Here is a 19,642-nt window from a genome sequence, read left to right as displayed (position 1 = left end):
ATATTTTTATATGGAATTGAAAGGTTTACTCACACTAAATTTTGCTCCGCGTTATAACCGGGGCTCTAATTTATCAAACTAAACCAACACCTATCAAATATGTTTGCATTATTCAGAAACATTCACGGCTTTTCTCATGTGAATTGAGAAAAATTTAATTTAAGTAAGCTTCAAAAAAAAAATGGAATGAAATATATGTATATGGGACTATATATACATCTGTACTGATTTGTTTGAAAATTGGCTCAATGTTTTTTTGGCTAGTTTAGGTTGCATGTGTCAAATTTCAGTGATTTTGGTGCATTTTTATCTCACATCAGGTGCGAATATATATGGAAGCTGCATCCAAATCTGGACCGATTTTCATTATTTTCTATAGGATTAATCCTTGTGCAGAAGATATGCTTTGTGCAAAATATTATATCAATCGAAGTATAAATGAGCTTTCTAGGACTTTTGATCAACTTTTAACACAAATTTCCCCTCTGTGGGACGGGTCACACATCTTTTTCGTTTTATTTTGTCGAAATATGAAGATGGGTATGCCAACAGTAATTTGTTACTTAAAGATTTTACGAAAGCGAAATTTTGACTTCTACAGTTCCCTGTTTTTAAATGCATATTTTTTAATTCGTTTCACTTAAATACACGATTATTATGTTCTTAATGATCCCACAAAAACATATGCTGATCGGTTTATTCGTTTTCGAGTTTCAGTGGTCACCGCAAACTGCTTTAGTAAAAACAGTGTTTCGTAGGTGGCCATTTGTCAGAAAAGTGTGCAATATTTTTCAAAAAAAAAATCTGAATGTAGCTCAAGGTATTATATAAATCAGATGAAAACAATATCTTTTGGAAAAAATTGGTAGAATACTTGTAAAAATTCATGAAAAATTTCATTTTTCGTGCACAATAAGTGACCATAACCCCTTAATTGTGGACAAAATAAACTTATAATACTTTTTCCACATTATATTGTGAAGTATAAATATGTGAGATCTAAAACTAGTATTCCAGAGTGTATATAAGTTTTGTCATAAATGTGATGGTATATTAAGAAATCGATTCATATTGAAAGATGCAATTATAATTCTTTTGTCATGGAACATTACTAAATATAATAAATCCTTTGCTTACAAGTTTACTCATAGATTTCCTATAAAATGAATAAACGATTTATCAAAATGTTAATAAAGTTAATCTCTCTATCATAAAAAATAAATACTCTTTTGATAAATGTAGAAAAAAACATTTTGCCCGGAGTCGGAGTCGAGCTTTTTTTCACGACTCCAGACTCCGACTCCGACTCCAGCAAAATTTGCTAGACTCCGACTCCAGACTCCGACTCCGACTCCGACTCCGCAGCCCTGTTCCTAACATTTAAGTCAATTATATTCCAATTTTGGTATAAATTGCTAGACGCTTGGTCTATCAAGGGAGGCGGAATGTATAAGTTTGATACGTTCCAACTCAACTTCCCGAGCTCGGTCGATCACGGATGCTGATTGACATCATCGTGCATCACCTCTGCACGTTCCCTCTGCGGACACCGCAGAGCGCAAATGCAAACGAGCGGTGGTTGTTGAGTTTTCTCTCATTGGAATATGTAAATGTAGTTGTATAAATCGACTCAGATCCTCTGCGATCGCTGCAATCCTCTGCGATCGCTGCAATCCTCTGCGATTGCAAGAACCTCTGCGTTTACTGGTCGATCAACCTTTGAATAGTTAACTTGTCGCGCATTGACTCTAACGTCTTCGCGTTTACTAAACGGCCTCTGTCGCCACCCCAGATTACAATTGGTAATCTATGTTGCTACTAACAGGCCTCTGTCGCCACCCCAGATTACAAGGTAATTGTACATGAATGTACGCGGTTTTTATTTTGAAGTGCTATTCTGTTTGCGCGCAGTGGAATGCAAAACTGGTTATTGGTGACAACGCAAATTAGAAGTTTTCATTCGAAGTTTGATGTTTAAAGCGATAAACACATACCCACCCCCGCTGTGAAAGTGATAAAGTCAAGTAACAAAGAAAAAGTTAACTCAACCTTTTTGATAATTGCAAATCTGTAACCAGTGAATGTGTTAATATCAACAATTATACAATTAATCATGTTTACATGAACAAATGGTCATATTGTTAAAATTATATCCCTAAAAAAGATAAAAAATCATAATTAAACTTACCTTTTGATAGTTACTTTTGAAAAAACTAAGCGAAATACTTACCTTTTGTAAACCCTGAAAAAGAGAAATAATCACCAAATTTTTACTTAACTTTTGATTAAAAACCTTATACTTACCTGAATAGTGCTGAAACCTAAACTTACCTAAACCTAAAAACCTAAGCCTGTTGAATATTGTTAACCATTAATACTTACCTTTTTATCAAGACTAGTGCTAAAACCCTTGTAAATACTTACCCTTTGCATATACCTGAATTATAAATAAAATTCGAATTGAAAGAAAGTTAATACAAAATCTATTAATGGGAAAAGGCGATAAAAGGTCAAGTTAAAAACATTTGGTCCTAATCGAGCCGAATAAGTGTGGTTAAGGGAAAATATCTAACCTTTAAAACAAAAAGTGGAAGTGTGTGAAACTTTGGAAAAAATAATTTTACAACAACAACATTAAAAATTTTGTAAACAGTGAACTATTGTGAGACATTAAAACAAACAATATACAGTGGAACCTGGAAAAAAAATAAACAAGAATTTAAAAATTTAATAATTTTTTATTAAACTTTTTGAAAAATAAAATTTTGAAATAAAAAATTTGATATAAAAACCAAACAAAAATTACAAGTGAATGCTAAAGAACTAAAACAAAAGAATACAAGAAACACAAAAAAGAGATTTTCTACAAAACAACAAAAACAAACAACAAATTAAACGCAAACACGGTACGGTACAACAAATATTACAATATCTACACAACCAAACTTAACTAGGAGGAATTGAAAAAGCGGACGGACGTACGTTTAACCCCCATACATACATACCTAGACCCATATACCCCTTGCAAGCAGATCAAAGTGTGTACCCATATAAAGTTTTTAAACAACAACAACCAGAAAGCATTGGAGATACACATACTTACCCGAGATAATCCATTCAAAGACCCTGGTGCTTTTTGGTTCCTAAATAATTTGACTCATTTTGTAATTCCACATTGGGAGACCCTTTGCCAATTTACGCATATACATGTTGGAATCATTTTTTTCTCTTGAGACTCTTAAATACCAATACATTCAAAATCAGTTCGTCATAAAATTTTAAACTTCTTGATACATTTTACAAGTAAATTGGAATTTTTGGAAAAAATTTTGGAATTTTTGGAAAAAATTTTGGAATTTTTGGAAAAAATACCCATAGATACATACACAATTATACAAAAACACATATATATTACAATTACGCCATATTGCCTTTGGGAATTTATAGAACTTTGGAAACTTTACAAGAAATATTTTACAAAATTGGAAAGCGTCAACCCATCACATAAAGGGTATCATATGTTGGAATGATAACAATTTTGAAAAATATTCATTCAATACACATTGATTCAATTTACATCGATTTTTATATTTTTTGGTAAATTTAAATAAAATATACCATAATTTACGTTGCGAATTAAATTTCCTGGTCCTTTGGAAAAAAATACCTGGTTATTGGCGATATCAAATGTTCGTTAATTGATACAAGCATTTTAGAATTGTTTTGTTGTTTTAACATTTACAATTTTGACTCCACTTGTTTGAAATTGGGAAACAAATTTGGGCTTTTACATACATTTCTTTTGGAAGCTAAACACATTCGTTGCAAGCTAACCTAACATCAAAAATTGTTTTGTTACCTAACATTGATAAATTTTACACATCATTAAAACATACACATATCAAACAAGTATTGAATATTTTATGTCATGTTCACACGAGCGTTTCAATTACGTTGTTCGCCTGTCGAACGACGTACACGAATTAACCCGTTTCCACGACACCATTCGTAATTAACAGAAACATAAACAAAATTTCCTTCATTTTTGTTTCCTTGTTTTCATGAAAATTTGAATCGAAAACACATAAAATATACATTAAATGAATAGGAAAAGCAATAGAATTTCCTTCAAATGTATCTTCTATATTTAACTACACACATTTCATTCATTTTTTCCATAAATTCTGAATAATTTTGTATTTTCAATATATTTTTATATGTTTCTATTTTCAAAATTAAAGAGAGAGACATGTCAAAACAATATTTATGTATACAGTAGGGTTATGACTTTTTTACAACCTCATATCCCTGTATCATAGCGTGATGAGTTTTGCCATAAGATTACATAAAATCATAATTATAAGGTGATTCGGTGAAAAAACCTCACGCACAAAATCATTTTAAAATTGGAATTTTTCAAAATTATGGACAATTTTTTGAAGTCACTGTAAGCTGATATACAATAGAAAATAAACATTAGAGTCATATGAGATAATTAAACTGATATAACATTTATTTCTCACTAATTTTCTTCAATTCTGAGAATCGTAAAAATATCGTAAACGCTTTTATTTAAAGATATAATTTTTTAACAAAAAAACAAAAAATTTAAAATTTTTTCAAAGTGGTTTGTGTATGACCTTTTTCAATATTTTAATGAAATATGAAATATACATTTTTATTGTTATTAGTAGGCTTATATTTATTCATTCGTGCAACAAAAAATAATTTTTGAAAAAAAAAATTTTTTTTCATTTCATAAATTTTTTTCAAAAAATTATATTTTTAAAATCGATTTGTGCGTGAACTTTTTTTACATTTCAATGGAATAAACGATGCGTAGTGATTATTAGGCAAAAGTTCATTCATCCCTGCTTCAGAAAATCATTTTTGAGAAAAAATGTCAAAAAGTCATAACCCTAGTATACAGACTTTCAGTTATTTCTTTCTGATTTTTTACGCGATTTTGCACTAATGGACAAGAAATGTGTGTGGAATTAAGAAGGAAACACAACCATCTTCCTTCTGCATCTATATAATATGTTTAGTTCATTAATTTTCATTCAACTTTTTCCTTTTTTCTAAAAATTATTGTGTTTTCAACAAATTTTTCAATTTTGAATTTAGACATGTCATAATTATGTTTACGTCAATGTAAATAAAAGAAAAAAGGAGAAAAAAAAGGCAGTTTTTTGTATTGATGATATTTGACTAGAAGTCAAATAAGCTTTATTTATCGAATAAATAAAAGAGGGTTTGGTAACGATATTACCTGAGATAATTGCAACGATTTTGCAAGGAAAAGCTTACTATAAAGCGCGCGTTTCAACGATCCGTGGAAAGTAAACGTAGATGATGAGAGGTGGGGAAATGTCAAACAACTCAACGAAAGAATTATCGTTAAAATCTGCGATGTAAATATTACAAGGGTGTAACAATAAGGAGCTTGCAGATTTTAACGATAATGTAGACCACAACAGATTGGCCGTTGTAAATGAAACTAATAATGAAAATAAACTATTTAACTTAAACATTTGGCGCCCACCTTTCAACATCGTAGGGATGTTGAAACGAAAAGATAAAAATTATTTCAAGTTTTTTTTTTTGGTTTTCAATTAAATTAATTTTTTTGTTTGTTTGTCAAACAGTGTTTTCTCTTGCAATTCGGACGTGTTTTCAATCGCTCCTCGTTAAAACTCAATTATTCACCTCCCTGTATTACCTAAACGTTATATTAACGCAATAACCAACATAGCATAGTGTTCACATATCGAAAACATTCGAATAATCATACATTATAGTCTCTGTGTTTCATATTTGAGCAAAACAAAAAAAATAAAGAATAACTTTGATATCTTGTGCTTTGCTTTGTGCATAGTTTTTGCAACAACAAATCGTTTGCCAAATTCGCAACAACAAATTATGATACCATTGTTACAATAACAATTCTTTGTGATCACCCTCATCATCCGATCAGCCGTTGTACTTGTTAACAAACAATACGTCATCTCGCATTCTCTTTCTCTTGGCGCTTTCTGCATACATCATTCCGTTTTTCACTTTTCACAAGTCACATGTTCACAGGCTGAAACTTCCTTTGTTAATGATCAACATTGGTTCCTGAATTGGATAATTGATTGAATCACCCTGTTGTGAATCCGTTTCCTGTTGTTTCAAATCACCCTGTCAACTCTTTAACTTAATCAGTGTTCGAAAATAAACATTACTATTTTGTAATTGACTTCATCAACAATTCATAAAATCGAATCAAAATGTCTTGTTTGAATAAAAATTGCAAAATAAAATCTGATACAGAAAGAATGATAACTTGTTGGCTATGTCACGAAAATTCCCACATTAAATGTAGTGACATTACTGGTCTTGTTGCTGATGCCATTTCGAACAACAAGGGAGTCCATTGGTGCTGCGCAGATTGCAGAAAAATTGGTGTAAGTTTTTACCGATTTTTCCAATCGAAAAAGAAAATGTATCTGGAGATTCAAGATGAAATGGCTAAACTAACGAATCGAATAGATGACTTCGGGAAATTATTTGAAAATTATAAGTTGCTGGATAACCTAAAATCGCCGCAATCATCTCCGAAACGACGTAAGTCAGCCAGAAATGTAAACAAAGAGAAACGTGATGAAAATGAGAACAATGAGATCAATGCTCCGTCGTCTTCAAATCGCTCCTCTACCTCAACATCTAACATGTCATCACCAATTTCAAAGAAGTCATATATTTCAAATAATGCCATGCCTTTAAACGGTCAGTCTACAAATGATTTATCAAACATGATGTCTGAAAATCTACCAATAACTTACGCAGGAACAGTCAACAATCCTCCTGCTCCCCTTCTGAATGATGAACTACCTGGTATTATTACTCTTAGAGCCATTCCACCAAAAAAAGTGTTTTTGTTACGAGACTCGCAGCTGAAACTACAGTTGAATCTATTGACCTTTTCATTAAATCTAAACTTGGTCAAACTACTGATATTTTAATTCACAAATTTAACTCCGTTCAACAACGTTCTATTTCATCATTTAAAGTTACTGTCTCTGATAACATTTATAATCGGCTTATTGATCCTGATTTTTGGCCAGAATATACAGTTGTTCGTGAGTATATATACAGGGAAAGACAAAGACCAGTTAATATTGGCTTCATACCTCAAAATAAGGAAAATGTTTCAAAAAACTAAGTACTGTTAATAACGATGCTATTTCCATTGCCTATCAGAATGTGCGTGGTATTCGAACCAAAATATCAAAATTGTATCTGGAAAGCTTTACCTTTGATTATCATATCATAGTAATGACAGAGACATGGTTAAATGAGACAATTATAAACTCAGAAATTCTATCAAATAAATACAGTATCTTTAGACGTGACCGAGGTAGCAATGGTGGTGGTGTACTAATAGCTGTATCTAATATTTTTACATGTGAATTGTTGGATACTGATTCTACACTTAACATTGAGTTTGTTGCCGTTCAAGTTAAACATAATTCTAAGAAAATGCTAATATTATGTTCCTATATTCCACCTTCGTCTCCCCAAATAACATATGAAAAGCACAGCCAAGCTTTTAAAGCTGTTCTGCAAAAAGCTAAACCAGAGGATTTAATTCTTGTTTTAGGTGATTTTAATGTACCAAGTATTTCGTGGAATTTCCTACCCGAAGATAAATACTTAATGCCTGCAAATATACACAAATCCAATGAAGAATTCTTCGATACACTATTCGATTTTGGTCTTTTTCAAATAAATTCTATCCGTAACTCCAGCCATAAGTTACTAGACCTTATCTTTGTAAATCAAGTCGATGAATGTCACATTAAACGAACTGATCCAATAACATGTCCAGAAGATCAATACCATCCGACAATAGAAATGAAGGTCGCCTTTCCAGCTATCAACAATATTGAACATAACATTCGTATCGAAAAATCCTTATGTTTTCCGAAAACAAATTATCTACAGTTATGTGAGTTGTTACAGAACACCGACTGGTGTGATCTCTTATCCTGCACTTATGATCTGAATTGTGCCATAAACATATTTTACAAAAAGATATATGAGTACATTGATGTCTGCGTGCCGAAAGATTTTTATAAAAAGCTGTCAGGACCACCATGGAACACTAAAGCATTAGCCAGATCTAAGAATAACAAAAATAAACATTTCAAAAAATACAAGCGTACTGGTTCTGCTATCGACTACGGAAGATATTCAGTTGCACGCTCAGAATATACCAACTTGAATAATATTTGCTATTCAAACTATATTTCAAAACTCAAACACAACTTTAAACAAAACCCGAAATCTTTTTACAAATTTGTCAATTCGAAACGTAAAGCCAGCGGTTTTCCTGCAACTTTAAGGTACGGAAACACAGAATCATCAGACAACACTGTTATAAGCAACTTATTCGCAGATTTTTTCACAACAACATATTCAACTAAAACCTATTCTAACAACATATACCCTTTTCAACTCAACTCTAACCAATCAATATCAATTACACTATTGGACAGTACAATGGTTTTAAAAGAATTGAAACATTTAAAATATGGCTATGATTTTGGACCTGATAAGATCCCAAGTTGCATTTTGATAAAATGTGCTGAAGCTTTTGCGTTACCTTTAACTATGCTGTTTAACGCTTCGATTAATCAAGCCGTTTTTCCTGACGTCTGGAAAACGTCGTATATCATACCACTCTTTAAAAGTGGAAATAAATCCGATATTGCTAATTATCGTGGAATTGCAAAATTAAGTGTGATTCCAAAGCTCTTTGAAAAAATCATCACGGATAACATTTACCACCATGTTAGTTCTCTCATGTCTCCCTATCAGCACGGTTTTTCAGAAAAAGTGCTCTACAGCAACTAACCTACTTCACTTTTCCACAACAATCAATCGGGGTTTTCTTCAAGGAAAGCAAACTGATGCTGTTTACACGGACTTCAGCAAAGCATTCGATAAAGTAAATCACAAGCTTTTACGAATAAAACTTGAGTGTTTAGGATTTACTAACAGGAGTGTCAACTGGATTTATTCATACCTAAAACATAGGACACAAAATGTATATTTTAACAATACCATATCGAGAAGTATTGTAGTTTCCTCTGGAGTACCACAAGGTAGCCATCTAGGACCACTCCTGTTTTCTTTATTTATAAACGACTTGCCTCAAGCAATAAAGTTTTCAAATATCTTGATGTACGCCGACGATGTGAAAATATTTCTCTGTTTTACAGATATATCATTTAATCATCAGCTGCAAGATGATCTGAATTCTTTTGCTAATTGGTGTAATATTAACCTTATGGAAATAAATTACTCAAAATGCAAACTCATGATATTTACGAGAAAAAGGTTAATGGATACTGGTTATATTCTAAACGACTACTCTCTGGAGAAAGTTAACACATTTGTGGATCTCGGAGTTCTTTTGGATCGTAAACTGAATTTTAAGTCACACATTTCGGTAACAATAAACAAAGCCAAGTCAGTGCTCGGATTTGTTAAACGGTGGAGTAAGGAGTTCATGGATCCTTATGTCACAAAAAATTTATACACAACGCTTGTTCGCCCTATACTAGAATATTCATCGATCATATGGGATCCTATATATAATACCCACAGCGATAGCATCGAGTCCGTTCAAAAGCAATTCTTACTTTTCTGTTTACGGAGCTTAAACTTTTCGTTCCATAATCTTCCATCATACGAGGATAGACTTTCCCTCATCAAGCTGCCAACTTTAAAAAGCCGAAGAAAAATGTTAAATGTATCATTCCTTTTTAATGTGATAATGGGTGACGTTAACGCTGGATTTCTAATCAACAATATTCGCTTTAATATTCCTCAAAGAGCTACTCGCAATTATGTACCACTAGCTATTCAATTTTCTAGAATGAATTATACAAATGCTGATCCCTTAACAAGAATGTCTAAAGATTTTAATGAATTATATAATCTTATTGATTTTTCTATGAATCCTAATACTCTGAAATGTAAAATTGTAATATATTTAAATTCAGAAAATTAAGTACAACATTTTTAATTTTTATAGTCTGTAAGGAAAATATCCATAGACTAATAAAGAAATAAATAAAAAAAAAAAAAAATTTCTTGGTTTTAATTCATTTTTTCAAAAAACACTTATAGACTAAACGATGGGCCATTAGGGACCCCGGGCCATTAGGGACCCCGCGGTGAATATGGCCATTAGGGACCATATTTTGTACTTAAGACTAAACGATGGGGCCATTAGGGACCCCGGGCCATTAGGGACCCCGCGGAATTTATGGCCATTAGGGACCATTCATGGGCCGGGCCATTAGGGACCCAGCGCTAAAGGATCATTAGGGAACCTTTAGTTAGTGTAGACCCCAGAGAGTACCCAACCAAAAATTGAGTACTGGGCCATCGGCAATCCGGGGAAGACTTGGATACGACTCGTCATCACCTTCGTATAGAGCTCTGGCCCCAACACCAAAACCACACGACCAACTATATAAAAATGTGGATCGGCGAGGGGCAACCCAATGTAGGACTCCTTAACCTTCTCCGGAATCGCTTCAGCTGGCGTAGACACATGCGCCAAGTCGTTCACTCTAGCTGTCACTGTCACTGATTGTGCTGGATCGTACGTTGAGGTGATGGTGAAACGACTATAAGCAATACCATCTATTTGAGAGCAGGGCAGTCGCAAATCACGCACCAATGACGTACACACCTGGCTCTGTCTGGCACACTGATCAATGATCGCGCGGACTAGGATGCTTTCAGTGGGGGTGGACAAGCGGACAACAACACTGGGGGAAAGAGATACCACGCCCACTAATGGGAGACTGCCCAATGCTACCGCATTTGAGCTTGTCGATTGGCTGACCATTTCGGACGGACGAGAATCGGACTTGTGCTGCGGACGGACCTTGGACTTTTTAGTCTGACGATGCTTGTTAGCAGGACGAGACTCTGTCTGAGTTCGTGTGGTCTTTGGACCATCGTGGAGAAGGGTGTGGTGTTTGTCGTTGCAAATGCGGCAACTGCTTTTGCTACGACAATCCTTTGCCAAGTGACTGCGTGCCAGACAGCGGGTACAATGGCCGTGCGAAATGACCACCCTGTGTCGTTTCTCCAAGGGGTACTTCAAAAATTTTTCGCAGAAGCGAAGTGGATGCCTTCCATCACACAACTTGCACCTAAAATAGTTGTAGGAATTAGTGGATGGTGGTGCTTCAGTGACAGGAGAGGTCTTTGGCGATGGAGTGGTTGGGGGTATAGTAAGCAAAGGAACGACAGCCGGACTCGGAGAATTAGAAGCGGCATCATTCGCCGATGTGTCCATAGCCTCCGGTTCTAGGGGAGCAGACTCGATGGTGGCAGTGGAGGCTGTGGCGGAGGAACCCGTAGCAGCAGAAACGGCATCAGAGAGGCCCGTGGCTTGATCAATTTCCGCCATCAATTCATCGTAATCCCTAAGTCCATCAGCAAAGAATGACATTTTGTCCATATTACTAATGAAGAAAGCGATGTTAAAGAGATCGAAATTTATTCGGTCAAAACGACCAATTTAGTTATAGGCCGCCTTACAACGCCATTCTCGATACGAACGTCGGCGACGCGAACATGACCATCGGGGCCTGGAAATACGTTTTCGACCCTACCTAGTTTCCACGACGTTGGAGGAAGAGTTTCGTGCCTAATCACGACGATATCATCTATTTGCAAGTCACGCTGCTGAAATTTCCATTTATACCGCATGTGAAGACTTTTTAAATACTCCTCCTTCCATCTCAAACAAAATTGATGAACCAAAGCCTGAACTTTTCGAAACCTGTTTACTATTGACAAGGGCTGTTCAGTTATTAGGGGTTCTGGAGGAGCGAGCAAAGGGGCACCGATCAAGAAGTGTCCTGGAGTCAAGGCAACGATGTCAGTAGAACTATCTGACATAGGACAAAGCGGTCGAGAATTCAGACAAGCTTCGATTCTCGCTAAGACCGTAGCCAACTCTTCGAAAGTGTAGCGGAGAGTACGAGCCTGCTTTCGAAAATGCAATTTGAAACTTTTTACTCCAGCTTCCCAGAGTCCACCCATGTGTGGAGCCCCAGCTGGAATAAATTGCCACGATAGGCCTTGAACTGCATAATTAGAGGAAACAGTTCCTGAGCATTCTCGAAGAAACGACCTAAAATCTCTTTCTATTTCCCTGGAAGCCCCGACAAAATTCGTACCATTGTCCGAAAATACGGCCGAGGACAACCACGACGAGAAACAAATCGATGAAATGCTGCTAGAAAGTTTGCAGTCGATAAATCTGACACTTCTTCCAAATGAATCGCTTTCGTCGAGAAACACACGAAAACGCAAACGTACCCTTTGGTAATTTTACAGGCACGACCCGTAAAGGATTTGACATCGAAAGGCCCAGCGAAATCTACACCAGTTGTAGTAAAAGGCCTATTAATCACGGTTCGTTCCGGCGGAAGCGCAGCCATAACTTGGCTTCTAGATCGTTTCTTTTCTAATATGCAAACTCTGCACCGATTAATCACCGAACGAATCATACTTTTCAATCGAGGAACCCAATATTCAATTCTAAGAATCCTCAACATCAATTGATTTCCTCCATGAACGGAAATCTTGTGGACAAATTCCACTAAAAGCTTTACAAAGCGACAGTATTAGGGCAGTATTATCGGATGCCTTTCCGTATACGCAAGAGTAGGTGAGTTAACTAATCTTCCATTCATACGAATTATACCATAATCATCCAAGTAGGGGTTAAGAGGAACCAAAGGACACTTGCTATTAAGCGGATTTCTTTCTAATAAATCCCTATATTCGTCCGCATAGTACAGTACGAAATTGATTTCCGACGAAGCAATAGTGGTGTCGGTGTAAACAAAATTATTTCTATGTCTTGGATGAGTACGATGGAAGAATCTAAATATATACGAGACAACACGAAGAGCTCTACCCAAACAAGAGAACCTAGCCAGAAAGTCCTCAGAGCCCGTAATGAAAGAGGCATGACTTTTTACCGAACGCTTTTCAGTATCGGTTTCAAGTGCCGACAGATCACGAATTGACCATTTAGATTTTTGATCACTAAGCCAATGTGACCCATGCCACCAAAGAGAGGAATTGGCTAGATCAGAAGGAGCAAGACCGCGACTTCCCAAATCAGCGGGATTGTCCTCCGATTTAACGTGGTACCAATTGTGATTACCAACGTTTTCCTGGATACGACAAACGCGATTGGCTACAAAAGTAGTCCAAGTCGAAGGAGTTTTTCGCAACCACGAGAGAACAATAGTTGAGTCCGTCCAACAATAAACCTGACGAAACACAATATCAATTTCCCGAACTATAGTTTTTAGAAGCTCCGAAGCCAAAACAGCACCACAGAGTTCTAAACTGGGCAAAGAAATTGATTTTATAGGGGCCACCCTAGTTTTACACGATAGTAAATGGACGAAAATATCTCCACTAGGGGACTCGATCCTAATATAAACTACCCCCGCGTATGCTTTTTCCGAGGCATCGGAAAAAACATGGAGTTCAGCCGAACAATCAGGAGTATACTGAACCCATCTAGGAATCCTGACCGAATTAACATCCGTGTAGGAATCTACAAATTTACGCCAATCGGCATCTGTGGCTGACGAAAGGGAGTCATCCCAACCAATATTGTCCAACCACACCTTTTGCATAACCATTTTAGCAACGACAATAACTGGTCCTAACCAGCCCACAGGATCAAATAATTTTGCAATAGCGGAAAGAACTTCCCGTTTAGTATACGAAGACTTTCTCGCGATTGGAGCAACCTCAAAGTAGAACGTGTCCAACTGTGCATTCCACCTTATTCCTAATGGCTTAGATCCACTAGATTCTACAAAGGACAATACTTTCTCATCTAACAAATAATCAGGAGAAATACCTTCAAGAATCGATCTATTGTTCGCTGTCCACTTCCGAAGTTCGAATTTCGCCGAAGAAAGTGCTGAAATTAACTGATCCCTAGCCGATAAAGCTGTCTCCAGGTCATGTGTTCCCGCCAACACGTCGTCAACGTACATACATTTGCGCAAAATGTGCGCTGCGAGTGGGAAATCGGTCTCGGTGTCTTCTGCCAGTTTCAATAGCGTTCGAATTGCTAAATAGGGTGCACAATTTACACCAAAAGTCACCGTATGTAATTCAAAGTCTTGAACCGGTTTCGTGGGGGAATCACGGAAGAGAATTCTCTGAAGCGAAGCATGTTTTGGATCAACGCGAATCTGCCTATACATCTGGGTAATGTCCGAATTGAAAACAAATTTAAAAATACGCCACCGCAGTATCAACAAGACTAAATCAAGCTGCAAAGTGGGTCCGACATAGAGCAAGTCGTTCAGACTATTCCCGCTAGACGTTTTGAAGGAAGCGTTAAAGACTACCCGAAGTTTAGTGGTCTGTTTATCAGGATTTATGACGGGATGGTGAGGCAAATAGGAAGATAAAGTATCAGTAGAGGAACTGGGGGATACTAACCTCATGTGGTCAAGATCTAAATACTCTTTTAAGACCGCGTCATAAACAACCTTAACGTCCGATTTTCGCAATAAAGACGATTCATTTCTAAGGTATTGCTTTAAAACGGTTTCTCGTGACCTACCCAAAAATTCCTTAGGATCTATCTCAGGTTTAATTGGCAGTGTTACTATATATCTACCGTCCGACATTCTACGCGTAGTTTTTAGATAATTATCTTCGCAAAAACGGTCTGAAGGAGACATCATATTTCGTTTTGGAGGTTCCTCTAGCTCCCAAAAACGTAAAAGAGTTTTATTAATGTTGTCTTCTTCTAGCACGTCAATTTTAGTCGCGAATGTTCGAACCTCGGTCGTGGGGACAGGACCGGTAACTAACCAACCAAACACTGAATTTTGGGCCAGCAAAGTACCAGAAAGAATGGGCCTACAACCATCTAATAAAATCTTCGGATAAAGATCAGCACCTAGTAAAAGATCTACGGGCCGAGGGTCAAATAAGTTGACATCAGCAAGCTGCAAATCAGGTAGTTGTGCTCTTAAATCCGAGCTGACAGTAAACGAGGGAATATTTCCCGAAATCAAAGGCAAAACCAACGCCGTAGTCTCCAAAATAAGGCGGCTATCGAGAGGACTTCCAATTTTCAACGAACAAATTTTTCGAGAAGTGGCCGATACAGTACAATTCACACCCGAAATAGAAGCAGTAGTGGAATGCACAGGAAGCTTTAAACGATTCTGAAGTCGCTCGGACAAGAATGACGACTCAGATGCTGGATCTATAAGCGCCCTAGCCGAATAGGAAACACCATGATGAACAATATTAACCATAGCTGTTCCTAACAAAACCGATTTGTTTTGTGCTACATGAAAGGACTGACGATGTAGACACCCAGCCGATGTGGATGGTCTAGGTTGCTCCGATGAAGAAGGGGGAACGACAGATCTTGAATTTGTCGCGACTGTATTACCCGGAGCCGATGTATTCGATTGGGTATCTAGGCGATGTAATAAGGTGTGATGAGGTTGATTACATTTGGAACAACGACGACTACTATCACACTTTTTTACTCCATGTCCTCTACGCAGACAATTCACACACAATTGGAACCGTTTAACTATTTTATACCGTTCCGTAGAGGACTGATTTTGGAATCGTGGACATTCAAATAAGCGATGACCTTTATTTGGACAAAGCACACAACCAGATTTTCTTGATTGTTTAGAATCGCTAGAAATGCGAGAAGGTTGAGAGGATGCCGAGGACTCTGCATTAACATAATGCGATTGCACTTTTTTAATTGTGCGCTTTGTGTCATTTCCGCGCATGTCGTGAAGACACATGAGCGTTTGGATCCGCTCCGACAAAACGCATGTAAATCTTTCCACGAGGACAAGGAAGATTTATTTTTCACACTTTGTTCCCATAAGGTTTGTGTGAGCTTAGGATGCCGTTGCAGGCACATAAACACTATGATCGGATCCCAATTATCCGTCGAAATATCATAAATGGATTGTGTACTATAACACGAGGATTGTCGTAAGTATCCTTCAAAGATTTCCACGCAAGAACAAAACTACTATTAGTTAATGGAAATTTGGAAACTATCTCACGAGCCTCTCCACTAGTCTTCCGAACCAAATAACACAAGCGTTCGACATCGCTAAGCCGAGAAGATTTAATATAGATGGCTGTGAACAAGTCGCGGAATGTGGGCCAAGAATGAAAGTCGCCCTCAAAAACATCCACATCACACGTTGGAAGTGCTAGGTTATGAACGCTATCACTGGGAATATCATCTAAACCAAGACTCCTAAAAGACAAAGTATTAGGAGGATCAACTTGGGTTCCCACTTCACGTGAAGCCTGAGTAGAAGTGCTAAGATTACCTCTTGCTTCTAGTGGACTAGCAACCGATGGTTGCGCTAAAGAGACAACCGATTGTTGCGCTAAAGAGGCAACCGAATCGTTCATCGTCGAATTCAACGAATGTCTATGCGACCTTTTTAGTTTACCTATCTGACTTCGTATAGCAGACAAACATCTCAAGTAAGTCTGATAAGCTACATCATACTTATTGTCAACCGATTCAATATCCTCCTTTTTCGTATCGCCGGAAGACATCACAAAATCAAGACACTTTTCAAACATCTTCTGTGTCTTTACCCATAACTTTTGAATTTCTTCTTTACGGACTTCTAACCCATATTCGTCTATCTCTTCAGGCTTAAGAGCACTGTAATGAGACTCGAATGTCACTATAGCGTCCGAGGCTCTGATAAAAAGATACAGTGGAGTGACTGACATTTTGAATTATCAAAAAAATTCAACTAAAGTCCGAAAAAATCATTCAAAAGAAAGTTCAAAAGCGAAAGAAGCACAAAAATCGCTAGACTGCCAAAAATATTTTGATATTCGTACTGAGTTTCCAAAAATCAACTTCAAAACTCACTATAGAGTCACGAAAATACCCGAAAATAATTAAAATCTCAAAAACAGGAAACAATTTTCACAAGAAAGCAGATTAGAAATACTCAATTAGTATCTAAACACACGAGCTTTCAGAAATTTCACCAAATGAGTCCAGAAAATATGTATGAAATCAAAAAGATTCGCCAAAAAAAGTGAAAAATCGCGAAAAAATCGAAATATTTGAAGGAAAAACTCAAAAGATCGATTAAGAATCACAAAGAAATCGAATAAAAATCAAAAATATATATATAAAGGGTCGAAAATCGTATATAAAATATCAAAAATATATGCAAAAAATCAAAAATATATATAAATATTTCAAAAAATTCAAATATTTTCTTCTCAAAATTGAAAAAACCGTAAGTTCACGTACCGAAACCGTACAAAAATTCAAAATATTTAATTAAAATTATTATTTTCAACCGAAAATACCGAGATTTTATGATTTAATTTGCGAAAATACCTCAATTAGGCTCACTACTACCGATTGTAGGGTGAATGTGGACCAAAAAACCACAAAAGCAAATTAAATCAAAATAAAAGTTCTCGAAAATGTTAATAAAAATAATTGATTTTTCACAAAACGGTCAAAAAATCACTTTATTTATTAAAAAGTCTAGTTGACCAAGTGTAGGGTGTACACGATTTTTTAATTTCCAAAAATATTCGAACAACTCTCCCGTATCACTCTCAAAAATATTTACTATAAAATATTTCAATATATTAAATTATTATTTTTGCGTGTACTAAGAAAATTTTTCCAACAGGGATATTGAATAAATTTCCTACTGGGATACCACTACTCAACGAAAAAGAAAAAAACACCACACAGCTGGTATGGGGGTATACAGTGTGTGTGTGTATCAACTAGCAAGCAAGCAGGCAAACGACCAAGCGACTGACCGACCGACTGACTCAACGATATGAGCGTACGTATGTATGTTTATGCCCGTATGTACGTATAAACGAATGTATGCTGTTCGCTTGCTAAAACCAAACAAACGTAAAGGGATTTTTATGCAAATTATGTGGGGAATAAAAAAATGCAATTTTGGCACAATTAATTTATCAAAATGTGTGGTTCTTTTTGCAATAATTTTAAGGCACTTATTAACAATTATTTATATTTAATTTTGTGCACTATTCCACCACAATTTATAGGATAAAATCCTAGTATTTTTGCAACAAAAAATAGCAAAAAAAATAAATGTCACTTATCCCTTTTGGTTTTATTTGGCTGTTAGAATTTTTTTTCTTTTTCACTTGCAAATATGTAATTTCGTGGTAAAGGCACACGACAAAACGATTGATACGGGAGGGGGATGCGCGACGCGTTGTAAGACGGCCAAACAGCGATCACGACACAAACAATTGTTGTTATTTTTTCACTTTCAATTTTATTTATTTTGATATTCTCACATAAAACACTTTACGTACCTGTTTTTTTGATGAGATTAAGGGTGAAAATAAATGGATGGATGGATGGACTGTATGTTATGCTGTTTGCTGCGAAATAAGAGCAAACAGACCGATTAACAAAGGCACCGACAACAACACCGACTCAATCGCGGCTCGAATTGACCAAATGTTTCCGTCAATGTAAATAAAAGAAAAAAAGGAGACAAAATAAAAGGCAGTTCTTTGTATTGATGATATTTGACTAGAAGTCAAATAAGCTTTATTTATCGAATAAATAAAAGAGGGTTTGGTAACGATATTACCTGAGATAATTGCAACGATTTTGCAAGGAAAAGCTTACTATAAAGCGCGCGTTTCAACGATCCGATGGAAAGTAAACGTAGATGATGAGAGGTGGGGAAATGTCAAACAACTCAACGAAAGAATTATCGTTAAAATCTGCGATGTAAATATTACAAGGGTGTAACAATAAGGAGCTTGCAGATTTTAACGATAATGTAGACCACAACAGATTGGCCGTTGTAAATGAAACTAATAATGAAAATAAACTATTTAACTTAAACAATTAATTTTTTCGATAAATTCTCTCATTTGGTAGGGATGGGACATACTTATTCGTCGTTCAGAGAGTATTTCTAATCGAACAACGTAGAAAAATCGTCGTTCGTTCATAGAAATTTGTGTGGGGAAATAAGTAATTTATTCGTAGTTATGGGTCGAACAACGAATAAAGAACGAACGACGTACCGTGGAAACGGGCTATTACACACAATCGCCATACTGGTTTTCTAGCAAATAAATTGGAAATTTTTGGAAAAATTTGGCGCCTTTGAAATACATAAGAACTTTACATAAAGCGTTTGGTGGACAAGCGCAACGAATTATAGGTTAACTAACCTCAAAAAAGTGTACCTGAATTTTCTTTATAATAATTTATAAACATAGACACATCAAATCTGAATCTCTTCATACTTTGTAAAAAATTTCAAACTTTTGTAGATTTTGACTCGACTCCAAATAATATTTTTTCGTTTTTTTTTTTTTGAATATTTGGCAACATTTTTAGACCCTTGCTTTCGTTCTTGTCTTGTATTTGTGAAACATTTTCGGCGTATTTCAAACATTTGGGTATAAAATTTGGATTTTGGCCCAAAATAGAATCGTTTAACATCAATTTTGGAGATTTGGA

At 35.9% G+C, this 19,642-nt stretch overlaps 2 protein-coding genes across 2 annotated transcripts; both read right to left on the bottom strand.

Moving 5' to 3' along the window:
* Positions 1–10,133: 10,133 nt before the first annotated feature.
* Positions 10,134–18,582, bottom strand: LOC141391829 (uncharacterized). Its single transcript, XM_073964524.1, has 2 exons — positions 18,472–18,582; positions 10,134–11,537 (listed from the first exon to the last, which is right to left on the bottom strand). Exon 2 carries the CDS (start codon positions 11,531–11,533, stop codon positions 10,391–10,393), a length of 1,143 nt encoding a protein of 380 aa, XP_073820625.1. The 5' UTR covers positions 11,534–11,537; positions 18,472–18,582; the 3' UTR covers positions 10,134–10,390.
* On the bottom strand, positions 12,708–14,321 carry LOC141391827 (uncharacterized). Its single transcript, XM_073964521.1, has one exon. The coding sequence runs from the start codon at positions 14,319–14,321 to the stop codon at positions 12,708–12,710; it is 1,614 nt and encodes a 537-aa protein (XP_073820622.1).
* Positions 18,583–19,642: the final 1,060 nt, after the last annotated feature.

The sequence above is a fragment of the Musca autumnalis genome, unplaced genomic scaffold (genome assembly GCF_047663935.1).
Source record: "Musca autumnalis isolate F117 unplaced genomic scaffold, ASM4766393v1 scaffold_131, whole genome shotgun sequence".
NCBI classification, from domain to species: domain Eukaryota; kingdom Metazoa; phylum Arthropoda; class Insecta; order Diptera; family Muscidae; genus Musca; species Musca autumnalis.
This window is presented reverse-complemented; position numbering and strand designations above follow the sequence as displayed.

Bases quoted from the DNA above. Each gene is read 5' to 3' on its own strand.
- LOC141391827 (XM_073964521.1), bottom strand. From the start codon at position 14,321: ATGTATAGGCAGATTCGCGTTGATCCAAAACATGCTTCGCTTCAGAGA.
- LOC141391829 (XM_073964524.1), bottom strand. From the start codon at position 11,533: ATGGACAAAATGTCATTCTTTGCTGATGGACTTAGGGATTACGATGAA.